The sequence below is a fragment of the Stegostoma tigrinum genome, chromosome 20 (assembly GCF_030684315.1).
Source record: "Stegostoma tigrinum isolate sSteTig4 chromosome 20, sSteTig4.hap1, whole genome shotgun sequence".
NCBI lineage: Eukaryota > Metazoa > Chordata > Chondrichthyes > Orectolobiformes > Stegostomatidae > Stegostoma > Stegostoma tigrinum.
Window position 1 is genome coordinate 57,027,419 of NC_081373.1, and position 20,962 is coordinate 57,048,380.

Consider the following 20,962-nt stretch of genomic DNA (forward strand, 5'->3'; position numbering starts at 1 on the left):
ATTTGTTGGTTTTGGTAAGTACCTAACAAAGCTCTTACCTTGTTTGTTACCAGAGTCTGAACCTTTATGCAAGTTCACTGCAGAGCATGTGCAGTGTCATTGGGGTGCAGAGCAAGAAACAGTTTTCACTTGTTATGAGAAAAACCAGTGACAACAATGCCATTGTCAAGGTACATTTAGGGCAGTATGGTGACACAGTGGTTAGCGCTGCTGCCTCACATTACCAGGGATCCAGGTTTGATTCCAGTCTTGGGCAACTGTCTTAATGGAGTTTGCACATTTTGTCTGTGTCTGCATGCGTTTCCTCCAGATGTTTCGGTTTCCTCCCACAGTCCAAAGATGTGCAGGTTAGATGGATTGGCCATGGTAATTGTGGGGTTACAGAGGTGGGATGGGGGTGGAATGCTCTTTGGAGTGCAGTATGTACCCAACGGGCTGAATGTCCTCTTTCCACAATACCATTGATAAAGGCACCATGCAGCGTAATGTCGATTAACAAATCTTGAAGCAACCCTAATGCAGCAAGGGTAACCAGTTGGGTTTATTTGGATGTTAACACTAATTGAATGAGGATATGTAATAGTTCAGAGAGTGTGTCTAGCTTTGCTTCTATGTATTTTAATCAATACTTGAGTGGGAGAGTCAGAGTAATGATAAATTCTGCTTTCTCACACCAGTTCTATCTACTCCAAAGTTTTAGCAAAGTATGCTACCTTGTTTATAAAGGTATTATGTGGAAGTGGTCTACAAAAAAGGAAGCAGATGCACTTTGCTGAAATGTGGTTGACAGCTGCACTCCCTGTGAAGAAAGTTTGAGGATGGATGCAGTCTCCTGGCTGGTAAAATATAACAGTCCATTCTTCAGTCCATTCACAAGTTGATTTGCACACGTGAGAACACAATTCAAGACTATGTAAAATAACGTTTGTAAGTACAGGCTGCTTTCATATGTCAGATCTTTAAAATTGCATTCCTGTAATAGGTCACATTCGAAAATCAGGGAACTCCTGTACAGATTATGAAATCTTCCATATTCAATGCAAAAGTAAGACTAACTAGAATGGACATGGATTTTTCTCAAGAGTAACAGTTCATTTTATTGACTTTAAATATTGGGTAACTTGTAACTACAAATGGTACAGCATGCAAACTTCGCTGTTATTGTTTATTAAAAGGCTATATTTACAGAAATAAACTTCTAAGGACACTTACACACTGACTTGTAACAGATGTGTGACCATGTAAATGATTAGACTTTAGAAAACAAAGTCTATACATGAAATAAACTCAGTATTGCACATTCGTTGTTAAGTCTAGGTTTTGTCACTATGGGTGTTCTGGAACAATGTATGAACATTTTTGTTATATTTTACAGTGAAAGTGTATTTGGTCATTCAATACAATAGGCAGTCTGTTCAAGTATTAGCAATTGGGAATCTATATTCACTGCACTGTAACTTGCACCTCCAATGTTTTCTTTAATGGTTGAATGTCATTAGTCTACAATGATACCCAAAAACTCAGCCATGTAAATCAGCTCCTTTACCATTGGGACCTAATATCACTGTAATTTACCAAGACACTGAGGAGCCAGCCACTGCTTGAGTGTAAACCTACAATCATGGATGTGTTACTAACTGTGAGACATGACATACTCAGTGGGAATGATCTCTTTCTGCACACAATTAAAGTTTTGCCATTAACACAGACTTTATTGTGAAATGTATATACAGAAATAAAACTTATTAGATCTTTAACAAACATTTTAAAATGTTCAACATCACAAATCATTAAAACCAGATTATCCATAAGTAATTATTTAAAGGCCTGTGTAATAGTAGTCAGAATCATAATTTAAAAATAGTGCAGACTGACAGAACTTTATTTTAAATATGCTGACTGGATAGCAAAAACACAGCAGAAGATGCAGAACGTTCAAACTCTCCTCATATTGTGCAACTCATGAAGGCAACCAAAGACAGATAATGATCTGATGAATCTTTGAACAAAATTGTCAGTTTTATCTGTCAAACTAAATGATTTTGAAATGATTTTTATATTTAGTTTTCAAAAAAATATTGTATTGAATAGATTGTAAAAACCATTTGAAATATAGGCACAAGTGGAGACCCATTGAGCCTGTTCAGGAATTTGGTTAGATCATGGCAGATGTTATCTGAATTCCATCAATTTGCCGTTGTTCTGTAACCTTAATGCTCTTACCTAACACAACTTTTGCTCTGATGAAATGCTCCAAGAAAAGTTTGCACACCCAACAGCAGGGCACTTCAGCAATACCTCAGGGCTAAGTAACTAATAGCAGATACTGCTTTTGAGGATGATAGAGACTATCTGTCAATCAACAGTGCCTGTGGTTTGCTAAAAAGTATTACAATGTATTGCACAAAACAATGAGATTATGCTTACTGCAAGGCTGTAGTGTTTACTGAGGCAGCTGTTGCATCTAATCCATGCAAAAAGATGTCCCATATCTACAACAATAAAGCCTAATTTAAAAAACTCTATTAAGAAACACACCAATTTAATTCAAAGTAGGTACAATTTGCACTGTTTACTTAATCACCCATCCATCTCACGGTCTAATGGCTGAATAAGAATTTTCATTTGTATAGCAGCTTTCACAATGTCAGTTTGCTATGAAAGCTTCACAATAAATGAAGTGAAGTCTTCAAAGCAACATTGTGACAGCCAAGTAACACACATGAAGGTGTCATGAACAGCAAGGCCATAATGACCACTTTATCGGCTGCATTGACACCAGTTGGGCAATAAATATTGGCTGGGACATCAGAATGTAACAATCATCAAACATTTCTCTTAGCCTCTCAAAGTTCAGCTAAGCATGAGAATTTTAAAATCAAGGCATTGCCAGGAACCCAATCTATGTTTGGAAGAATAAAGATCTTTGAAAAATTAGATGAGGTGAGAATTATGCAGAGTATTGAATGAGCTTAAAATTTGTAGTGAGGAAGGTGGGAGATTGGCCAGGAGAATACAGGACTAGATTTAGAGGTAGAGATGAACATTTCAGCAGCAGAACAGCTGAGCCAGTGCACAATTTGTTATCTATTGAGGCGGATATACACAGTCTTGGTTACCCTGTGGATATGCGATCAGAAGCTATCTTGGAGTGAAATGCAACATTATGGCTGTACCAAGTCAGGCTGAGCCTCAGGACAGGAAATAGAACATGGCAAACAGAGGTGAGAGGTCATTTGGCCCCTAGAGCTTACTCCACAAGCTAATGGAGTCATGCAGATCTGATTATGGCCTTAACTCCAATTTTCTGCCTGCCCTCCCCTAACCTCTGATTCTCTTGTCCATCACAACTATGTCCAATTCAGACTTAAATATACTCAATGACCCAGTCTCCAAAGCACTCAGCTAAAGAATTCTGAAGCCTAATGAACTCTAGCAAAACAAATTCTTCATCTGTCTTAAATGGGGGACTCCATAGTTTGAAAATTTGCCCCCACTTCTAGATTGCTCTATGGGTGGAAACATCCACTCAGCATCTATCTTGTTAAGCCCCATCAGAATCTTCGAAATTTTAATAAGATCACCCCTCATTCTTCTAAACTCCAATGAGTATAGACTCAACCTTTCCACGTGAACCAATTACTTTATCGCAGGATAAGCCTAGAGGACTTCCTCTGAAACACTTCTAAAGCAAATATATCCCTCCCATTAGGTGAGCAAAAATGCATTTATGTGTGAATGGGCCCTGTGCAATTGTAGTAAGATTTCACTACTTGTATACTCCATCCCCCTTTCAATTAAGGCCATCATTCCCTTTGCCTTCCTAATTACTTGATAGCTTGTTATGATTCATATACAAGAACACACAGATGTCTGCATACCACAACATTCTGCAGTCTCTCATCATTTAAACAACAACTTGCTTTTCCATTCTTCATGCCAAAGTGAACCTCATATCTTCCTACATTGTATTTTATCTGTTGAATTTTTACCTACTCAAGTAACTGATGACATCCCATTGCATCCTCCAAATTTGCTTTCCTACTTTCCTTTGCTTTGCTAGCAACTTTAGCTACAATACAGTTGGTCCCTTCATTCGAGTCATGAATATAAATTGTAAATAGCTGATTCCCCATGCCTGATCTTGTAGTATTCCACTGATTATAGGCTGCTAATCTGAAAATGACCATTTATCCTAATGCTCTGTTACTTAGCCAATCCTCTACCCATGCTAATATCATCCCCAACAGTGTATTATGCATGATTATTCTAACATTTTTTCTAAGATAGAGGTTAGGCTAACTGGTTATAGTTATCTTGTTTCTTTTTCCTTGATGATGTTTTACATTTCCATTCTAGATGTATACAACTAATGTAGCCACTATCTTTGGAGAAATTTCTTTTAAGATCTTAAAATGCAAACCATCAGGATCAGTGAACTTGTCAGTTTATAGTCACATTATTTTTCCTAGTACTCAGTGACTGTGATTATTCAGCATTTCTCTTTTCCTGTTGCCTGATGTTCATCTACTCCATGGATAGCTGTAGGATTAATATTCTTATGTCTTGAGTTGTCTCATTTCTGTTTATAATTTTTTAGTAATCCTTGCTAAGGCTTCCCCAGTCCTATGGCCTACCACTAATTTTCACATGCCATCGTTTCATTTGGATATCACACTTCACTTCCTTAGTTAGCCAGGAATGGCATATATTTCTGCTAGTCTTTCTTCCTCACTGAAATGTATCTTTATTGAAGGTGATGAAGTAGTTCTTTAAATATCTGCCACCAAATCTCCACAATTTATTTTAACCAATTTATCCAGTCCAGTGTGGACAACTTATACTCCTACAACAGACTTCAGGGTTAGGGCAGGACAAATCTTAGGGAAGTTTGATTTATGATAGAGGGAAGGGAGGTGGACGTGGCAGCTGGAGAAATGTTCTTAATCTTAGGTCCAGAGAAGCCCACAATTACTGCAGAGTACTGACACCGGTGATGATTCTTGAGTAATGAGCAGGTAAGACACAAATACATTGCAGCTCAGAGGCTTGCTCTCCAGTGGAAGCATAAACTTAGGGAAGCCACGCCCAGTAGCAGGTTGTGGCAGAAGAAGATACAGATCAGATTGCTGTCAGGACCTTGTGAATGTCAGGATACTATGGCGCTATTTGAAGCACAATCATAACTTCTTGCAATGTAACCCTTTACTTTGTTATCACCCAGCTATCTTTACTTACTGCTAACAGTGAAGTAACTTCCATAAGGAGCACGGGGTGTGGGGGTCAGGGTTGGTGTTTGAGGAAACACACAGTGTACAACGTCACTAAGAGGGCTCTAGTAGCATCCCTACCTATGGATTAGAAAATACACGTTCAAGCCTCACCAGATTGATTAAAAATACTTACAATGTTACTAGGTTATATACACTCATTAGTTCCAAGGTATTTAATCTGACTTCACTGTATTTCAACATTATCTGAGAGAATTCTTTTCGCTAATATGGAATGAGGCATTGGATCAAAGGATTTACATGCGGGAGTACTGCAGAGGATGCTGATGATAGAATTAGCAAATTAAATATTTTATTCAGTTGAGTGACTGAGGTCCTCATGAAAAGATAATCAGCACTTGGTGGTGTTGGAAAGTTTGACCCATGGTATCAGAGAAATCTCTCAACTTACTTTCAATAATGTTCTGGAAGTTTAATCATGCTCTGAAGTCATTGGAACAGGTAGACAGAACTTTGATTTCAAGTCTCATCCAAAGGGTGGCACTTGTTGATCATGTACCAGCCGGTTGCAGCAACAGAAACTGTAACACCAACACTGAACAGAATACTGCTGGATCTCAAGATGCTGCTCCTGGTAAGCCATAAGACAAGCTATCTTATAAAGAAGGGAACAAATAAAGCACAGTGAATTGGTCAGCAAGTAAAGTGCAACTGATTTATTGACATTGCACTGGAATACAGTGAAAAGCTTGTTTTACGAGCAGTACTGGTAGATCACAGCTAGCAAATGATGCACAGATCAAAAAGACTTAGAAGCATACAGGTTGCAGTGCAGGTTAATTTTTTCAGGCTAGAGTCCATTCAACAGTCTGTTGAAGGCCAGAAAGAAGCTGTTTGTGAACTTGCTTGTGTGTGTGTTCAGGCTTCTGTATCTTCTACCTGACAGAACAGCTTGTAGGAGATCACTACCAGGGTGTGATAGATCTTTTATGCTGTTGGCTGCCGTTCCATGGCAGCAAGCCGTGTAAGTAGAGTCCATGGATGGAAGGTTGGCTTCTGTGATGGTCTGGGCTATGCACACCACGTTCTCTGGTTTCTCACAGTCCTGGGCAGAGCAGTTGCCATACCAGGCCGTTATGCACCTGGACAACATGCTTTCAATGGTGCATCTGTAGAAGTTGGTGAGGGACCTTATGGACATGCCAAATTTGCTCAGCCGCCTGAAGGAGAAGAAGTGTTATTGTGCCTTCTTGACTATCGCATTTGTGTTGGTCATGGCTTTAAGATTCATTTGCATTTAATCAGTTGATAGGACAGAGAGAAGTCCAAAAGGTTGCTGTTCTGACTGAAATGTTTACGGCCACAAGAGTCAGTGAAGAAAATATAATCTGATGTAGTTCTGAGATTAATTATTGCTTGGTTAGAGAATCATGCTTGTCACTGTTCTTGCAGGTTTTAAAAATTGTTTTCTTTATGCAGCAAAGTTAGAACATCTGGTTTAGGGTAGATACACAGTGGTATGCCGATTTTATATTTGAGTCAAAAATATGTAGGTAGTGGAAGTATAACTGTCATCATGCCACTACCCCTATGGCAGATATGAGATTACAGCAATGTTAATAAAACTCCGGTACTATTCTGCTTAAGCAACACACAGTGAGTGTTTCAACACATTGCATTGTGCAGCACTGAAACATACGTGAGAGGCTGTCATGACTTGTAAAACAGACACCAATGAGAATATCCTGGTCAATTTCAGGCCAGTTGGAAAAATGTACTGAGTTCTGAGGAAGGGTCATCGGACCTGAAACATTGACTCTGATATTTTTCTTCACAGATGCTACCAGACCTGCCGAGCTTTTCCAGCAATTTCTCCATTTTTGTTGCTGTGGTTGTTGTTAAAGACCTCCCAAGCTGTTTACTTCAGCCACCTCCAGTGGCCAGTTTTCCATCTCTGCCTTTACAACTTTTGTTCAAAAAAATACCCAGGACAAAATAACATTTTTAAAGTGACAGCATCGTCACAGGTAGCAATGGGCTATTTGGAGTTTGGGCTTTTATTCAGAAAATTTGGTGACCATGTTGGACATTGGGCTTCTACGAACAGACCGTTTAAAGTTCAAAATGAGACAGGTGACAGTGAGTGAGGGGATCAGTTGTCAATAAAATGATCTAGAGTGGATTAGAGGCTAGAGAAGTATTCAGGAAGAGGCAGGATCCCAGACAGCAGTGAAGACTCATGATCAAAGAAGTGGGCAAGAGGTGAAAATGATGGAAGATCTTAGCGTCGTAAAATGCCTGTCTCACAGTTAGTCAGATCATACCTCATAAGCAAAATAAATTAAGTCAATCAGTACGAAAATGTCTAAACTCTAAGAATGAACAAAATAATCAGTTATTCTTTTGAGCATATTGAATTTAATTTTTCCATTATTTTGTTCAGTCTGTGGAATTTAATTTTAAGAAATCTACAAACCATTAATATTTAATTTTAATAAAATCTGAAATCATAGGTCTCAGGAAAATGCTTTAAACAGTGTAATGTTTTAGTTAAAGGAAATATGCAATTTTATTTTGCTCAATTTTTTCACAGGATAAGGGCATCACCAACTAGTTCAGCATTCACTGCCCACAAGATGGTGGTGATGAGCTGTTGTCTTCTGTAATCCATGTGGTCTTTGGTCTGCCCAAAATGCTAACAAGAAGGGATTCACAGGACCTTTGACCTGGTGATGGTGAAGGAACAGTACTTTGGTTCAAAGTCAAGAGGACTGCTGCTTTTGGTTTGGCGGGGGGATGAAGAATGTAGGTGGTAGTATTCCCATGTTATCGACTGCCCTATCTTTCCATGTCCCTGTACTGTACGTGCTGGTGTTACAGAGAGTGAATGTGGAAACAATGCCAATCAAATGGACTAGTTTGACCTTGATGCTATTGAGATTGAATGCTGTTGGAGATGCACATATCCAGGTCAGAGGAGAGTATTACATCACACTTCCGAGTTATGCTTTGATGATGGTGGACAAAGCTTTGAGGAAACAAGAGATGAGTTGCTCGCTTCCTAAGTCCCAGCCTCTCACCTGCTCTTGTTGCCACAGCATTTATATAGCTACTCCACTTCAGTTTCTGGTCAATGATAAATCCCAGGATGTTGACAGTGGTGGATTCAGCAATGTAATGCCATTGAATATCAAGGACAGAGAGTCTGATTCTCTCTGGTTGGAATTTGTCATTGTCTGGCAAGAATGCAAATTGCCAAATACCAGCCTGAGCCCAAATGCTATCCATCTCGCAAACGGATAGACACTTGTTTGGTAAGTGAATCATCGAGATTGGTATTAAGTGCGTAATCAATAATGAATAGCCCCACTTTGGACATTATAGTCAAGAACATGTCAGCAATGAAGCAGCTGAAGATTGCTTTGTCTATAACACTACCTTGAAGAATTTCTATAATGACATCCAGGTGCTGAGATGACTGACTTCCAACAACCACAACGATGCTCACTTGAAAGCGCTATTGATGGCTCTTTCCATCACTTGCTGATATTCAAGAGTAGACAGATGAGATGGTAATTGTTGATTTCTTTTTTCTAAAAATCCCTACAGTGTAGAAACAGTCCCTTCAGCCCAACAAGTCCACACCAGCCCTTAGAGCATACCACTCAGACCTACTCCCCTATAACCCAGCCTACACACCCCTGAACACTACGGGCAATTTAGCACGGCCAACCCATCTAGCCTGCACATCTTTGGACTGTGGGAGGAAACCAGAGCACCCGAGGAAACCCATTCAGACACAGGGAGAATGTGCAAACTCCACACAGACAGGCGCCCAAGGGTGGGATGAACCTGGGTCCCTGGCGCTGTGAGGTGGCAGAGCTAACCACTGAGCCACGGTGCCATCTGGTTAGATTGGTTCTACTTTTTGTGTACAGGACATAGCTAGGCAATTTTCTAAATTGTGTGGGTGGATAACTGTGTTGCAGCTGTATTGGAATACATTAGCTGGGGATGCGGCAAGTTCTGTAGCTCATGTCTTTAGTACTACTGCTGGAATGTTGTTGGGTCCAAAATCCTTGAGTGAATTGGACTGTTTGGAAACTTGCAAGTGTGGTACTGGAGCACCTCCTGTTCATTCTGCGGCATGAAAATGAATTTTGCAAAAAAAACCATGAAAACTTGAAATCACACCAAACTTTTGATAAACTTTCGAATAAAGGCAAAATACTGTAGATGCTGGAAATCAAACAACACAGCGAATGTTGGAGAATCTCAGCAGATCTTTAAGAATCTGAGGATAGAGAAACACAGAGTTAATGTTTTGAGTCTATTTCCAAAGAAGAGTCATACTAGACTTGAAACTTTAACTCTGTTTCTCTCTCCTTAGATACTGTCAAGAGGTACTGAGTTTCTTCAGAATTCTCTGTGTTTGCCTCTGATAAACTTGTAAATAGTTTCTCACCAGCTGTAACGTAATGGATGAAAAAAAATCATACCTGGGATTTTTCTCATGTGTAGTTGGCAAAAATCCTTGCAATTAGTCATTGCTTGTCTATCCTTTTAACAATTAGATACACATTACAATCAAATCTATAAAAAATATTAAAAGACAACAGGTTGCGTGTCAGCCTAAAATCCTGAATGATCACCTGTGGAACACAGATTGGTTTAAATGAACTACACAAGCCCATGTTTGTGCAAAACAGTTGGAATACAGTTATGAGGAGACAAGTCCAACTGAAGGAGTGGTTACATCTGCAATTCACCCATGATCATAATGCGCAAAATAGAATGGTTCCAATTCTTGTCTCAATTTGTAAGATGGCGCTCAGGGTTACGACGGTGAAATACATGGATGAAGTACCTGTTGCACCTCGGAATAGTTATACTATTTCAAAGGAGCAGTAACAGGACAGAGAGGTAGAAAAATACAAGGTTGCACCATGACAAAACAAGACATATTTGGCCTGAAACCAAAATATGTTGTTCACAGGACAGCACCTTTAAAAAGTGTAGTGAGATATCATGTATATTAAATGGGAATGGGAGTTTTAGAGCGTTAAGTAATACGAAATGTAGGGAGCGTACAGAAAACGTTGGTAATACAACCCTGGTCTTCCGAATCCAAAAACTTAAAAGGTGGATTTCAATTTGGACACCGACTCTTATCTCTGATCTCCACGCAAAACTGCTCAGTTTACTCTCTGTTCCAAAATGTTTTTTCTGGTCAACTTAGATTGTCTTAAACTGCTGCAATATAAACTCTTTAAACACTATTGGAACCCCTGGATTGTATTACAGCCTGTGCTGCTCCTTGAGACACCTATAACATGATATAATTATCCCATACAACAAATTTCATACAACAGCGTCAAGAGTAGGCAAACACCAACAGCACCCTGCTCCTGATGTGCTTGCACCTCCATAGTGTCTGTAAGATGGTCCACTCATCAGTCCAATATCCATGGCATCGTATTCGTAGATGATATCTTCCAGCCGGCTGATATACAGCCAAGTTATTAAAACACCAAAAAACTGAAAGACAGAGAGCAATGAGCAGCAATGAAAGGCAGTTAAGTATTCAAAATTGCACTATAAAGCTGCAGCACTGGACAATAATTTATACTGGCTTCTACAGTCAATCAGAAGAGCATTACCTGAGGAAACCTAGTAGTTTGAGGAGATTTTAGAAAGATAACCACAATAACAATGTACTTTTAACATAGTAAGGAGGTTTGGACTCGGGTATCCACAAATGTTTGAGCAAATCTGTCCAATATTCTGTTCAGTTGCTTAAGTAACAGTCTGTGTTTGTATAACAGTTCATAGAAGATCATAGAATCCCTGAAGTGTGGAAACAGGCCCGTCAGTCCAACAAATCCACAACAACCCTCAGAGCATCCCACGCAGACCCATTTCCCCTGTTACCCACCTAATCTGTACATCCCTGAACACTATGGGCAATATAGCATGACTGATCTGCATAGTCTGCACATCTTTGGACTGTAGGAGAAAACCGGAACACCGGGTGGAAACCCACGCAGACACGGAGAGAATGTGCAAAATCCACACAGACAGTCACCCGAGGGTGGAATTGAACCCAGGTTCCCGGTGCTGTGAAGCATCAGTGCTAACCATTGAACAACATCTTTAAAAATCTTCAAAATCATGTACGGACTGGAGAAAGTGGTAGAAGCTGTTCCTGCTCGTAAAAGGAACAAGAGCTAGAGGGCATAGATTTAAAGTGATGTGCAAAAGAAGCAAGGTTGTTGAAAGAAATTCAGTGAGTAGTTAGGAAATGGAATGCATTGCCTGGAAATGTGTGAAGGCTGATTCAATTGAGGTATTCAAGACGGCATTGGATGTTTATTAGCATAGAGATATAGCGAGCAAGGGTATGGACAAATGCAGAAAGATTGGCACTATGCAATGATGCTTGTTTGAACAGTAGGTTCAGACATGATGGGTCAAATGGCCTCGTTCTGCACTGTAACAATTCTTTGCCTCTTAAGGACAAAGGGATAGGGTGGTGGGTTGGGTCTCAGTGGGATGCTCTTTAGAGGGTCGGTGTGGACCGGTTGGACTGAATGTAGTATTTCCACACTGTAGGAATTCTTAGGATTCTGTGATTATCACCAAGCAATCGAACAGTAAATCAGGCACAAACTAACATTATGATGATTGAAATTTGGACAAAAATGAGGTCTTAGGGAGAATATGACGGAGGAAAGAATGTCAAAGAAGTTTTAGGAGTTGTGTCTTCATATTGAATTCAGGGCAACAGACAGGAAACTTTTGGCAGAGGTTGGTAGGTTTGCAAAGGGATGGGATCAGAAGTACCTAAATAGATAAATCTCAATCTTGGTGACAAAATCCATGATCTCTGTATGCACTCTTTGTTGGAGCTGAGGACAGAAGGACATAGGTTTAAGGAGACACTTTGTTGAGGGTAGAGGTTGGTATACATTGTTTTCATTTCGAAAAGATCCAAGAGTAGATATGAAAACTAGATGTGTCATAAACATTCAAAACTGCTCTCTTAACATAAAAAGATACAGAGATGTGTTATACCAAGGAAAACAACCAGGGTGAAAAAGCTTAAGGCTTTTGTCTGGAAACAGAAACGGCAAATGTTTGCTCCACTTATTGCTCCCTCCCTTCTTGTCAACAGCATAAAATCTCAAATTTTCCAGCTCCCTTCCATTTTAAAGAATAGCAATTAGACTTGAAATGGTAACTATTTCTCTCTGTAGAGAGACAGCCCTGCTGAATTTCTCTAACAGTTTTAAGTTTTCACCTTCAGTAGTTGCAGAGTTTTCGTGGTGAATGGAAGGTCAAAAAATAGACAGTTGAGTGAAAGTGCAACACCAAGTGACTTGTGGAGGTGTTTTCCAATGGTTGAATTCAGAAGGAGGAGGAAAGAATTTGAGAGTGGTGACGGATATGGTCAGAGAATTGCCTGTCTGTGTTTGAGGCAAAAGAAAAGCCACATGACGACTAGGAATATGGGTAGAAATGTTTGGAATATGGCAAAATACATAGCATCAGTCAGTTTCTGAAAGCAGAAAAAGTCGATCAGGTGGCATATGTCTTTGGCAATAACTAGCTCCACCAAGTATGATATGTTACTTTTCTCCATTTGCTGCCAAGAGAATCATTATGTTCTTTCAATATGCTCACTTGTTATTTCAGCATTAAATATTAGAGATTAATTTATTGGCCATTCTCTCAGATCCAGAAGTAAAACACCTAATGTAATTCCAACTTTGATATGAGTCTTACACAATGAAGAACAATATTTTAAAATATAACTTGCTCTAAATGGAAACAAATACATTTCTAAGGAAACAATCAAAGTGAAAACAACATACTGTTTTCTATCTCACTAGGTCAACGAACACAGTAAAATAATATTTGGGCCAAAACCAGGAAAGCACAACTTTTAAGCATTTACCTTTGACATTTTTGAAAAGAAACTCAGTTTTTAAAGTTTATTTCATGGGCCGATTGTCTAGGTTATTGGCAGTTAATCATCACCCACAACTTTTTTTTATTCATTCACAGGATGTTGCTGTTGCTGGGCATCCCTAACTTGTCCAGAGAGCAGTTAAGGGTCAGCCACTTTGCTGTGGATCTAGAGTCACACGTGGGCCAAACTGGGTAAAGTCTGTAGTTTCTTTCCCTAAGGGACATTTTTGAAATGGATGTATTTTTCCAAGAATTGACAATGGTTTCACAGTCATCATTAGACTTCTAAGTCCAGATATTTAGTTAATTCAAATTCCATCACCTTCCATGGGAGGATTCAAACTTGAATATCCAGAGCATTACCTGGGTATCTGGATTAATAGTCTAGTGATAATACCACTAGGTCATCACCTCCCCCGTATATTACTGAGAGTCTGGAATCCCATGTAAGCTTGCCCAGATAAGGATGGCTAAATTCCTTCCTGAAAGAACATTAGTGAATCAGTTGTGTTTTTACTACAATTGGCAATGGTCAAGTTTAGCTTTTTATTCCAGACTTTTAATGAATTCAAATTTCACCTTCTGCAATGGTGAAATTCAAGCTCATTTCCCCAAAATATTAGCACATTCCGCTTCTATATTACTCTACACTACTGCCTCCCCAGAAGGGAAAGCTTTACATCACTTACTAATCTCAGAAATTTAGAACAACCAGGAAACCAACATTTATCATATAAATGGTGCCTAACTTTGAAAGAATGTGCCATTATTCCACTTCTGATGAAGTCAGACTGGACGCAGAAACATTAACTATTTCTCTTTCCATCATTTTGTGTCATGCCACCATTCCAGTTTGGTGGAAAGTTCTGACTTAAGCAGAACCTTTTGATAACAGAGTGGTAAATTTTCTTGCCTCGGCACTAAGCCTTTTGCATTGGGAACCAAGTTTTACATTGCTACAAGTTAGAAAATACTGACCCTGTGCAAGTTTAAGTATAGGTCAGTTATAAGAAATGTGACACTAAGATCTGCTGTAGACAGCTCACAAAGAGTCAGCCTGTGTTGGCACTATCTTACACTATTAATAAGCCTATAGGCCATTTAGAGTACAGATACTGAACTCATTGCACAACATCTGTGCACAACAAATGTAAAATTAAAAGCTGATCATTCCTTTCTGTTAGTAATAACCAGATATCAGCTTGTACTAAGAATACATCATCTGTAAACTTGTTGGCAATGACTGCCTTCAGTGCATGTTCAAATTTAATGGTTACACGATGAATGTATGCATTTGTTTCCCATTTCGGGGATGATAACACTTTGTGATTGCATCACAGTATATCAGCACATTACTGTAGGTGCAGGTTCAAAAATCTAGTTTATTTTTGTTTGGGGAGATAGTAATATATGGGTAATATCACTGGTCTATCTAGCAATCAAGAGAACCAGGCTAATGCTCTGGGAACATGGGTTTAAATCCCACCATTCAAATGTAATGAATAAATTTGCAATTAAAAGCTAGTCCCAGTGAAGGTGACCATTGTTATGGAAACCTTCTGGTTCATTAATACCTTTTAGTGAAGGAAATCAGCCATCCTTACTTGTTCTGGCAATGTGAACCCAGACCCAGAAAAATGCATTCTGAAATGGGAATTAGGAATAGGAAACAAATGCTGGCTTTCTCAGCAACACCCACATCCCATGCAATAATCTGAAATGCATTAAGTGCAGAACATTAAAAAGAAACAAAATGGGAATGGGTCCACTGTCATCCCATTCTTCCTTCTGTTGCTAGCCTGGAAAGGGCCCTGGCCTGGGGGAACAGGCAGAGGAGGGGACCAAAAGGGTATAAGTATCCAAGGGGAGTAATGCGAGTCACAGTGCAAGAATAACTGATTGGGAGCAGGAATGGATGCTGGTGAATCAGTATTCCTCAGTAATGAACAATGCTCAGAGGAAGTACTGAGGATGGCAAGGGCACAAAATGCACTCTGGGTAGAGGATTTCAACGGCCACCACAAACAGTGGCTCGGCAGCAGTACCACTGATCAAGCTGGTCAGGTCCTAAAGGACATGGCTGCTAGACTGCGTCTGTGGTAGATGGTGAGGGAACCAACAAGCTGGAAAAACTGTATCAGAGATAATGGGAACTGCAGATGCTGGAGAATCCAAGATAATGAAATGTGAGGCTGGATGAACACAGCAGGCCCAGCGGCATCTCAGGAGCACAAAAGCTGAGGTTTCGGGCCTAGACCCTTCATCAGAGAGGGGGATGGGGTGAGGGTTCTGGAATAAATAGGGAGAGAGGGGGAGGCGGACCAAAGATGGAGAGAAAAGAAGACAGGTGGAGAGGAGAGTTTAGGTGGGGAGGTAGGGAGGGGATAGGTCAGTCCAGGGAAGACGGACAGATCCCAAAACCAGTCCAGCCTGTCTCTGCCTCCCTCACCTGTTCTTCCTCTCACCCATCCCTTCCTCCCACCCCAAGCCGCACCTCCATCTCCTACCTACTAACCTCATCCCACCTCCTTGACCTGTCTATCTTAAGAGGGAAAAACATACTTGACCTCACTGATTGATTATCAGGAAAATGATGGAAGGTGTCATCAACAGTGCTATCAAGCAGCACCTTCTCAGCGACACTAGGGCTGCTCTGCTCCTGACTTCATTGCTACTACAGTTCAAACACTGCCCCATCAATCTACCCTTGATTATCAATAAAAGGATGAAAGGGATCACCAACAGTGCTATCAAGCAGCACACTTGCAAAGGAATAACTTGCTCACTAATGCTCAGTTTAGGTTCAACTTAACTCCTGAACTTATTGTAGCCTTCATCCAAACATGGAGAAATAAGCTGAACTTCAGATGAGATGAGAGACGGAACACCCTTGACATCACTTAACTGAATCTGGCATCAAGGAAATCTAGAAAAACTAGAGTAAATGAGAATCTGCTGGGTTGTGGTTATTGGAAAGTGATCATGTCAGTCCAAGACATCACTGCAGAAGGTCCTTAGGGATAATGGGAACTGCAGATGCTGGAGATTCCAAGATAATAAAATGTGAGGCTGGATGAACACAGCAGGCCAAGCAGCATCTCAGGAGCACAAAAGCTGACGTTTTGGGCCTAGACCCTTCATCAGAGAGTCTCTCTGTCTCTCTGATAAAGGGTCTAGGCCCGAAACGTCGGCTTTTGTGCTCCTGAGATGCTGCTTGGCCTGCTGTGTTCATCCAGCCTCACATTTTATTATCTTAGAAGGTCCTTAGGGTTGTGTTCAAGACCTAACTATCTTCAGCTGCTTCATCAATGATCCTCCCTCCACTATACAGACAGAAGTGCGGATATTCATGGATGGTTGGAATAGCTGCAAAGAATTTTTCAAAGTAGAGGATGAACAGCTAGAGGTCGTGGCATATATTGGTACCAACAAAATTAGTTTGTGAATAAAGGGATTGAAATCCTACAAACAGAAGAGAGAGTTAGGATGTGTACTGAAAAGTACAACCTCAGAGGTAGTAATCTCAGGATTAATGTGTGATAATTATTGTAGAAAGGGAATGTTTAAAAAAGAATGGCAGGAGTTGGGAACCAGAGCAAGGAGACAGAGGAGGAAGAATAGTAACAAATACAAAAGACAGAAAACAAAGAAGCAAAAGTGGAAGGCAGAAAAATCAACGGCAAAAAAATGGTGCCAAAGTGCAAAGTAAAGCTAAGATTACCAACAAGGTTAAAAAGACAAGTCTAAAAAAACATTTGTAAAAATGTAAACGAATTAGCAGTGTAAATGTTATGATATAATTGCAATTAGACAGACAGGGCTGTAGGACTACCAACGAAAGAGAACTAAATATCCAGGGGTATTAATTATTTAGGAGGGCAGACAAAGAAAAGGAGGTGGGGTAATATTTTCATTAAATGAGTATTATCAATGCAACAGTGACATAGGAATATTGGCTCAGAAAATCCTAACACAGAATCTGTAGGAGGGGCAGTAGGCAACACCAAGGGGGAGAAAATTTTGTTAGGGATTGTCCATAGATTCCCAAACAGTCGTGGTGATGTAAGGCAAGGCATTAAACAAGAAATTAGAGGTGCGTACAATAAAAGTATAACTGTAATCAAGGGTGATTTTAATGTACTTAAGGTTGTCCAAACTAAATTAGGAATGGGAACGTGGAGGAGGATTTCCTGCAGTGTGTATGTGAGAGTTTTTTTCAGACTACTACATTGAAGAACGAATCATAGGACAAACTAGTTTAGACTGGGTACTGTACAATGACAATAGATTAATTAACAATCTTATTGTGTGGGGTCCCTTTGGGAAAGGCAGTGATCAAAATATGATAAAATTCTTTGTTAAGATGGAGAATAGAGTAGTTGATTCCTAAAGCAGGGTCTTGAACCTAAATAAAGGGAACTAATAGGGTATAAGGCATGAATTGGCAAGGATGGATTGGTGAACCTTACTAGAGGGGTTGACAATAGATAAGCAATGGTTCAAACTTAAAGAATGTGTGCTTGAATCACAACAATTATTCTTTCTTGTCTGGTGCAAAACTAAAACCGGAAAAGTGGCCAACTACGGCTTACACAGGAAATTAGAGATAGTATTAGATCGAAAGACAAAATTTATAAAATTGCGGAACAGACAGCAAACTTGAAGATAGGACAAAAAATATGATTAAGCAGTGAAATAGAATTGAACATTAACTTTGCAGGGGAACTACGAACTGACCATAAAAGCCTCAATAAATATGTGAGGAGAAGAAGATTAGCAAAGACTAATGTAGGTCCCTTACAATCAGAAGCTGAGGAAATTAATCTAGAATACACGTCCAATCTAATCAACCTCATAAAACAGTGCTCTACAGTTGGTATCAGACCAGTGAACCTTCCCCAGATTGTCTCCAATCCCAGTACATCATTTCTTACATAAGGGACCGAAAACTGTTCACTAGTATTTCAGCTGTGGTCTGACTTGTGCCTTGTGTGGTTTTAGCAAAACCCTTCAACTTTTACCCTCCATTCCCTTTGAAATAAAGGCCAACATTTCATTTGCCTTAGCCAGGAAAGGTTAGGTGAGTGAAAATCATAAGATGCATGGGCACCAAGTTCAACATGGACCAGTTTGGGCTGAAGGGCCTATTTCCATGCTGTATTACTCTATGACTCTATGCAAGAGCTGAAGTAGGACATTCAGCTCTTTGATTAAATGAGCTCATGGCTGATTGAGTTCTCAAACCAACTTTCTTGCTTTATTCCAAAGCCCTCGATTTCCTTACTCATTAAAAATCTTCTTTTTCAACCTTGAATATACTTAATGACTCAGCCTTATACAATCATCTGCAAATAAGAATTCCACAGATTTGCTACCCTCTGGGAGAAGAAATTCCTCAACATCTCTGTCCTACTTTGAGAATATGCCCTCGCGTCCATGGCTGTCCCATTAGGGGAAGCAATCTCACTGCATCTACCCTGTAAAGCTCCAAAAGCATCTTGTATGTTTCAGGAAGGTCACCTCTCACTCTTCTGAGCTCCAATGAGCAGGGCCACCTGACTCAGTCTCTCCTCAAAGTCCTTCAAAGCGTGGCTAGAGAATCTTCTCTGGACTGCTTCCAATGCCAGTATATTTTTCCTTCGATAAGGAGAACAACATTATTTACAATGTTCTAGGTATTATCTAAATAGTGCCTTGTATAGTTTTAGCAAGACTTCTCTATACTACAGTCTTTTTGAAAAAAAATCAACATTCCATTTGCCTTCCATATTATCTGCTGAACATGAATGCTGGCCTTTTGTGATTTAAGCATGACGACGCCCGAATCCTTCTGAGCTGCATTTTACTGTAGTACTTCTCCATGTAAATAATATTCACTTCAGCCACTCTTCTTGCCAAAGTGCATAACCTCACATTTCCCAACATCATATTCCATCCATCAAGGTTTTTCTCATTCACTTAACTTTTCTATATCCCTTTGCAGACATTTTGTGTGATCCTTACCAATTATCCGCTCACATATTTTTGTATCATCTGTAAACTTGGCTGTAGTGTATTCACTTTCCTTATTCAAGTCATTAATATAAAATTGTAAGTAATAGTGGTCCTAGCACTGATTCCTGTGGCACACCTACTAGTTACAGGTGGCCATCCTGAAAATGACCCTTAATGCTAACTCTCTTGTCTATTAGTTCACCAAACCTCTATCCATGCTAATATAGTACATCCAACACTTTTGCCTCTTATCCTACTAAGTTGCCCAATGTTTGGCACTTCATCAAATGCCTTCTGAGAGTTCAAATATATTACATCCACTGCTTCCCCTTTATCTATCTTGACTGTTACCTTCTCAAGGAATTCAAGTAAATTTGTCAGGCATGATTTCTCCTTCACGAAGCTCTGTTCAATCGTCTTACATATTTCTATTAGCCCTGCCATTACTTTCTTTATAACGGACTCTACCATTTTCCTAATAATAGACATTAAGCTAACAAATCCACAGGTACCTCTTTGTCAGTCTCTTCACTAATTAAACGGCAGTGTTACATCGGCAGTTTTCTAAACTTTTGGGAATTTTCCAGAATCTAAGAATTCCTGAAAGATGACTACCCGTGCCTCCACTATCTCTGTAGCTACTTTTTTTAGTATCCTTGGATGCATCTCATTAGGTCCATGAGCCTTATCAGTGTTTAGTCCCAATAATTACCCTTGTACTTTTTTTCTCTAGTGACAGGTGCTGTATTTATTTTCTCTCTCCCTTTCATCCCTTGGCTATTTAGTAACTTTGGAATGACATCAATTATGAAGACTAATGCAATGTACTTACTCAACTTTTCTGTCATTTCCTGATTATTTCCCTAGCCTTGTTCTCTATGGGGTTGATGTTCATTTTGGCCTCTCTTTTCTTTTTACACATTTATGAAGCTCCTTCTGTCCATCTTGATATTGTCTGCAAGTTTACACCTATAGTTTCTTAACTTTCTCTATTACTTGTAGGTTGTCTTTGGTTCATTTAAAAAATTTCCCAATTCTCACGTTTATGACTAATTTTTGCCACATTGTATGTTTTTCTTCTATCTTTAACCATGAATGGCTTATCCCCTATACAGATCCTTCTGCCTCATTGGCATGTGTCTTTGCCAATTCTACCATGTTATAGTCTATTTTCTGAGGGGATCTTTTAAATCCCAAAGTAGTAAGAGTATGGCCTTGGAAATACTGGATATATAGGTGGTAATCTGCCAAACTTCTGTAGACTCTACAGCAGTTTCTAAATATCAGAGACTAGCAAGTGTAACCTCACTACTTAAAAAGGGAGCGAAACAATAAAGAGAATTATATACCAGTTAGCTAAACATGAATGATGTGAAAATGAGAGTTGATTATAAAAGACGTGATGACAGAACATTTGAAAAGCATTAAAGGGATTGGACAACACCAGCATGGGTTTATGCTCAACGTGTTTTTTTTGAGATGTAATGAGGAGAATAATTAGGGTAAACCTAAGCAGATGTGGTGATTTCCAAAAGGCTTTTGCTAAGGTTAATGTGCAAAGTTAAAGCACATGGAATAGGGGGTAATATATTGGCATGGGTCAAGAGTTTTGACATATAGGAAATAGTGGGTGGGAATACATGGGTCTTTTTCATAGAGACAGGCTATGACAAGTGGAGTACTGCAAGGGTCAGTACTTGGGCCTCAGTTATTCACTACAATACATTGAATCAGAATCCCTTTAAATTTATATTAAATTTATACTT

General features: G+C 39.5%; 1 protein-coding gene across 1 annotated transcript in view; it reads right to left on the reverse strand.

Annotated features, from left to right (window-relative positions):
• Positions 1–1,778: 1,778 nt before the first annotated feature.
• The window catches only part of tspan15 (tetraspanin 15), a 99,320-nt gene continuing 80,136 nt past the window's right edge, over positions 1,779–20,962 (reverse strand). The window contains exon 8 of the mRNA XM_048551154.2: positions 1,779–10,769. Within this exon, the coding sequence (XP_048407111.1) occupies positions 10,593–10,769 (177 nt within the window). The 3' untranslated portion in view covers positions 1,779–10,592. The remainder of the gene's footprint in view (positions 10,770–20,962) is intronic.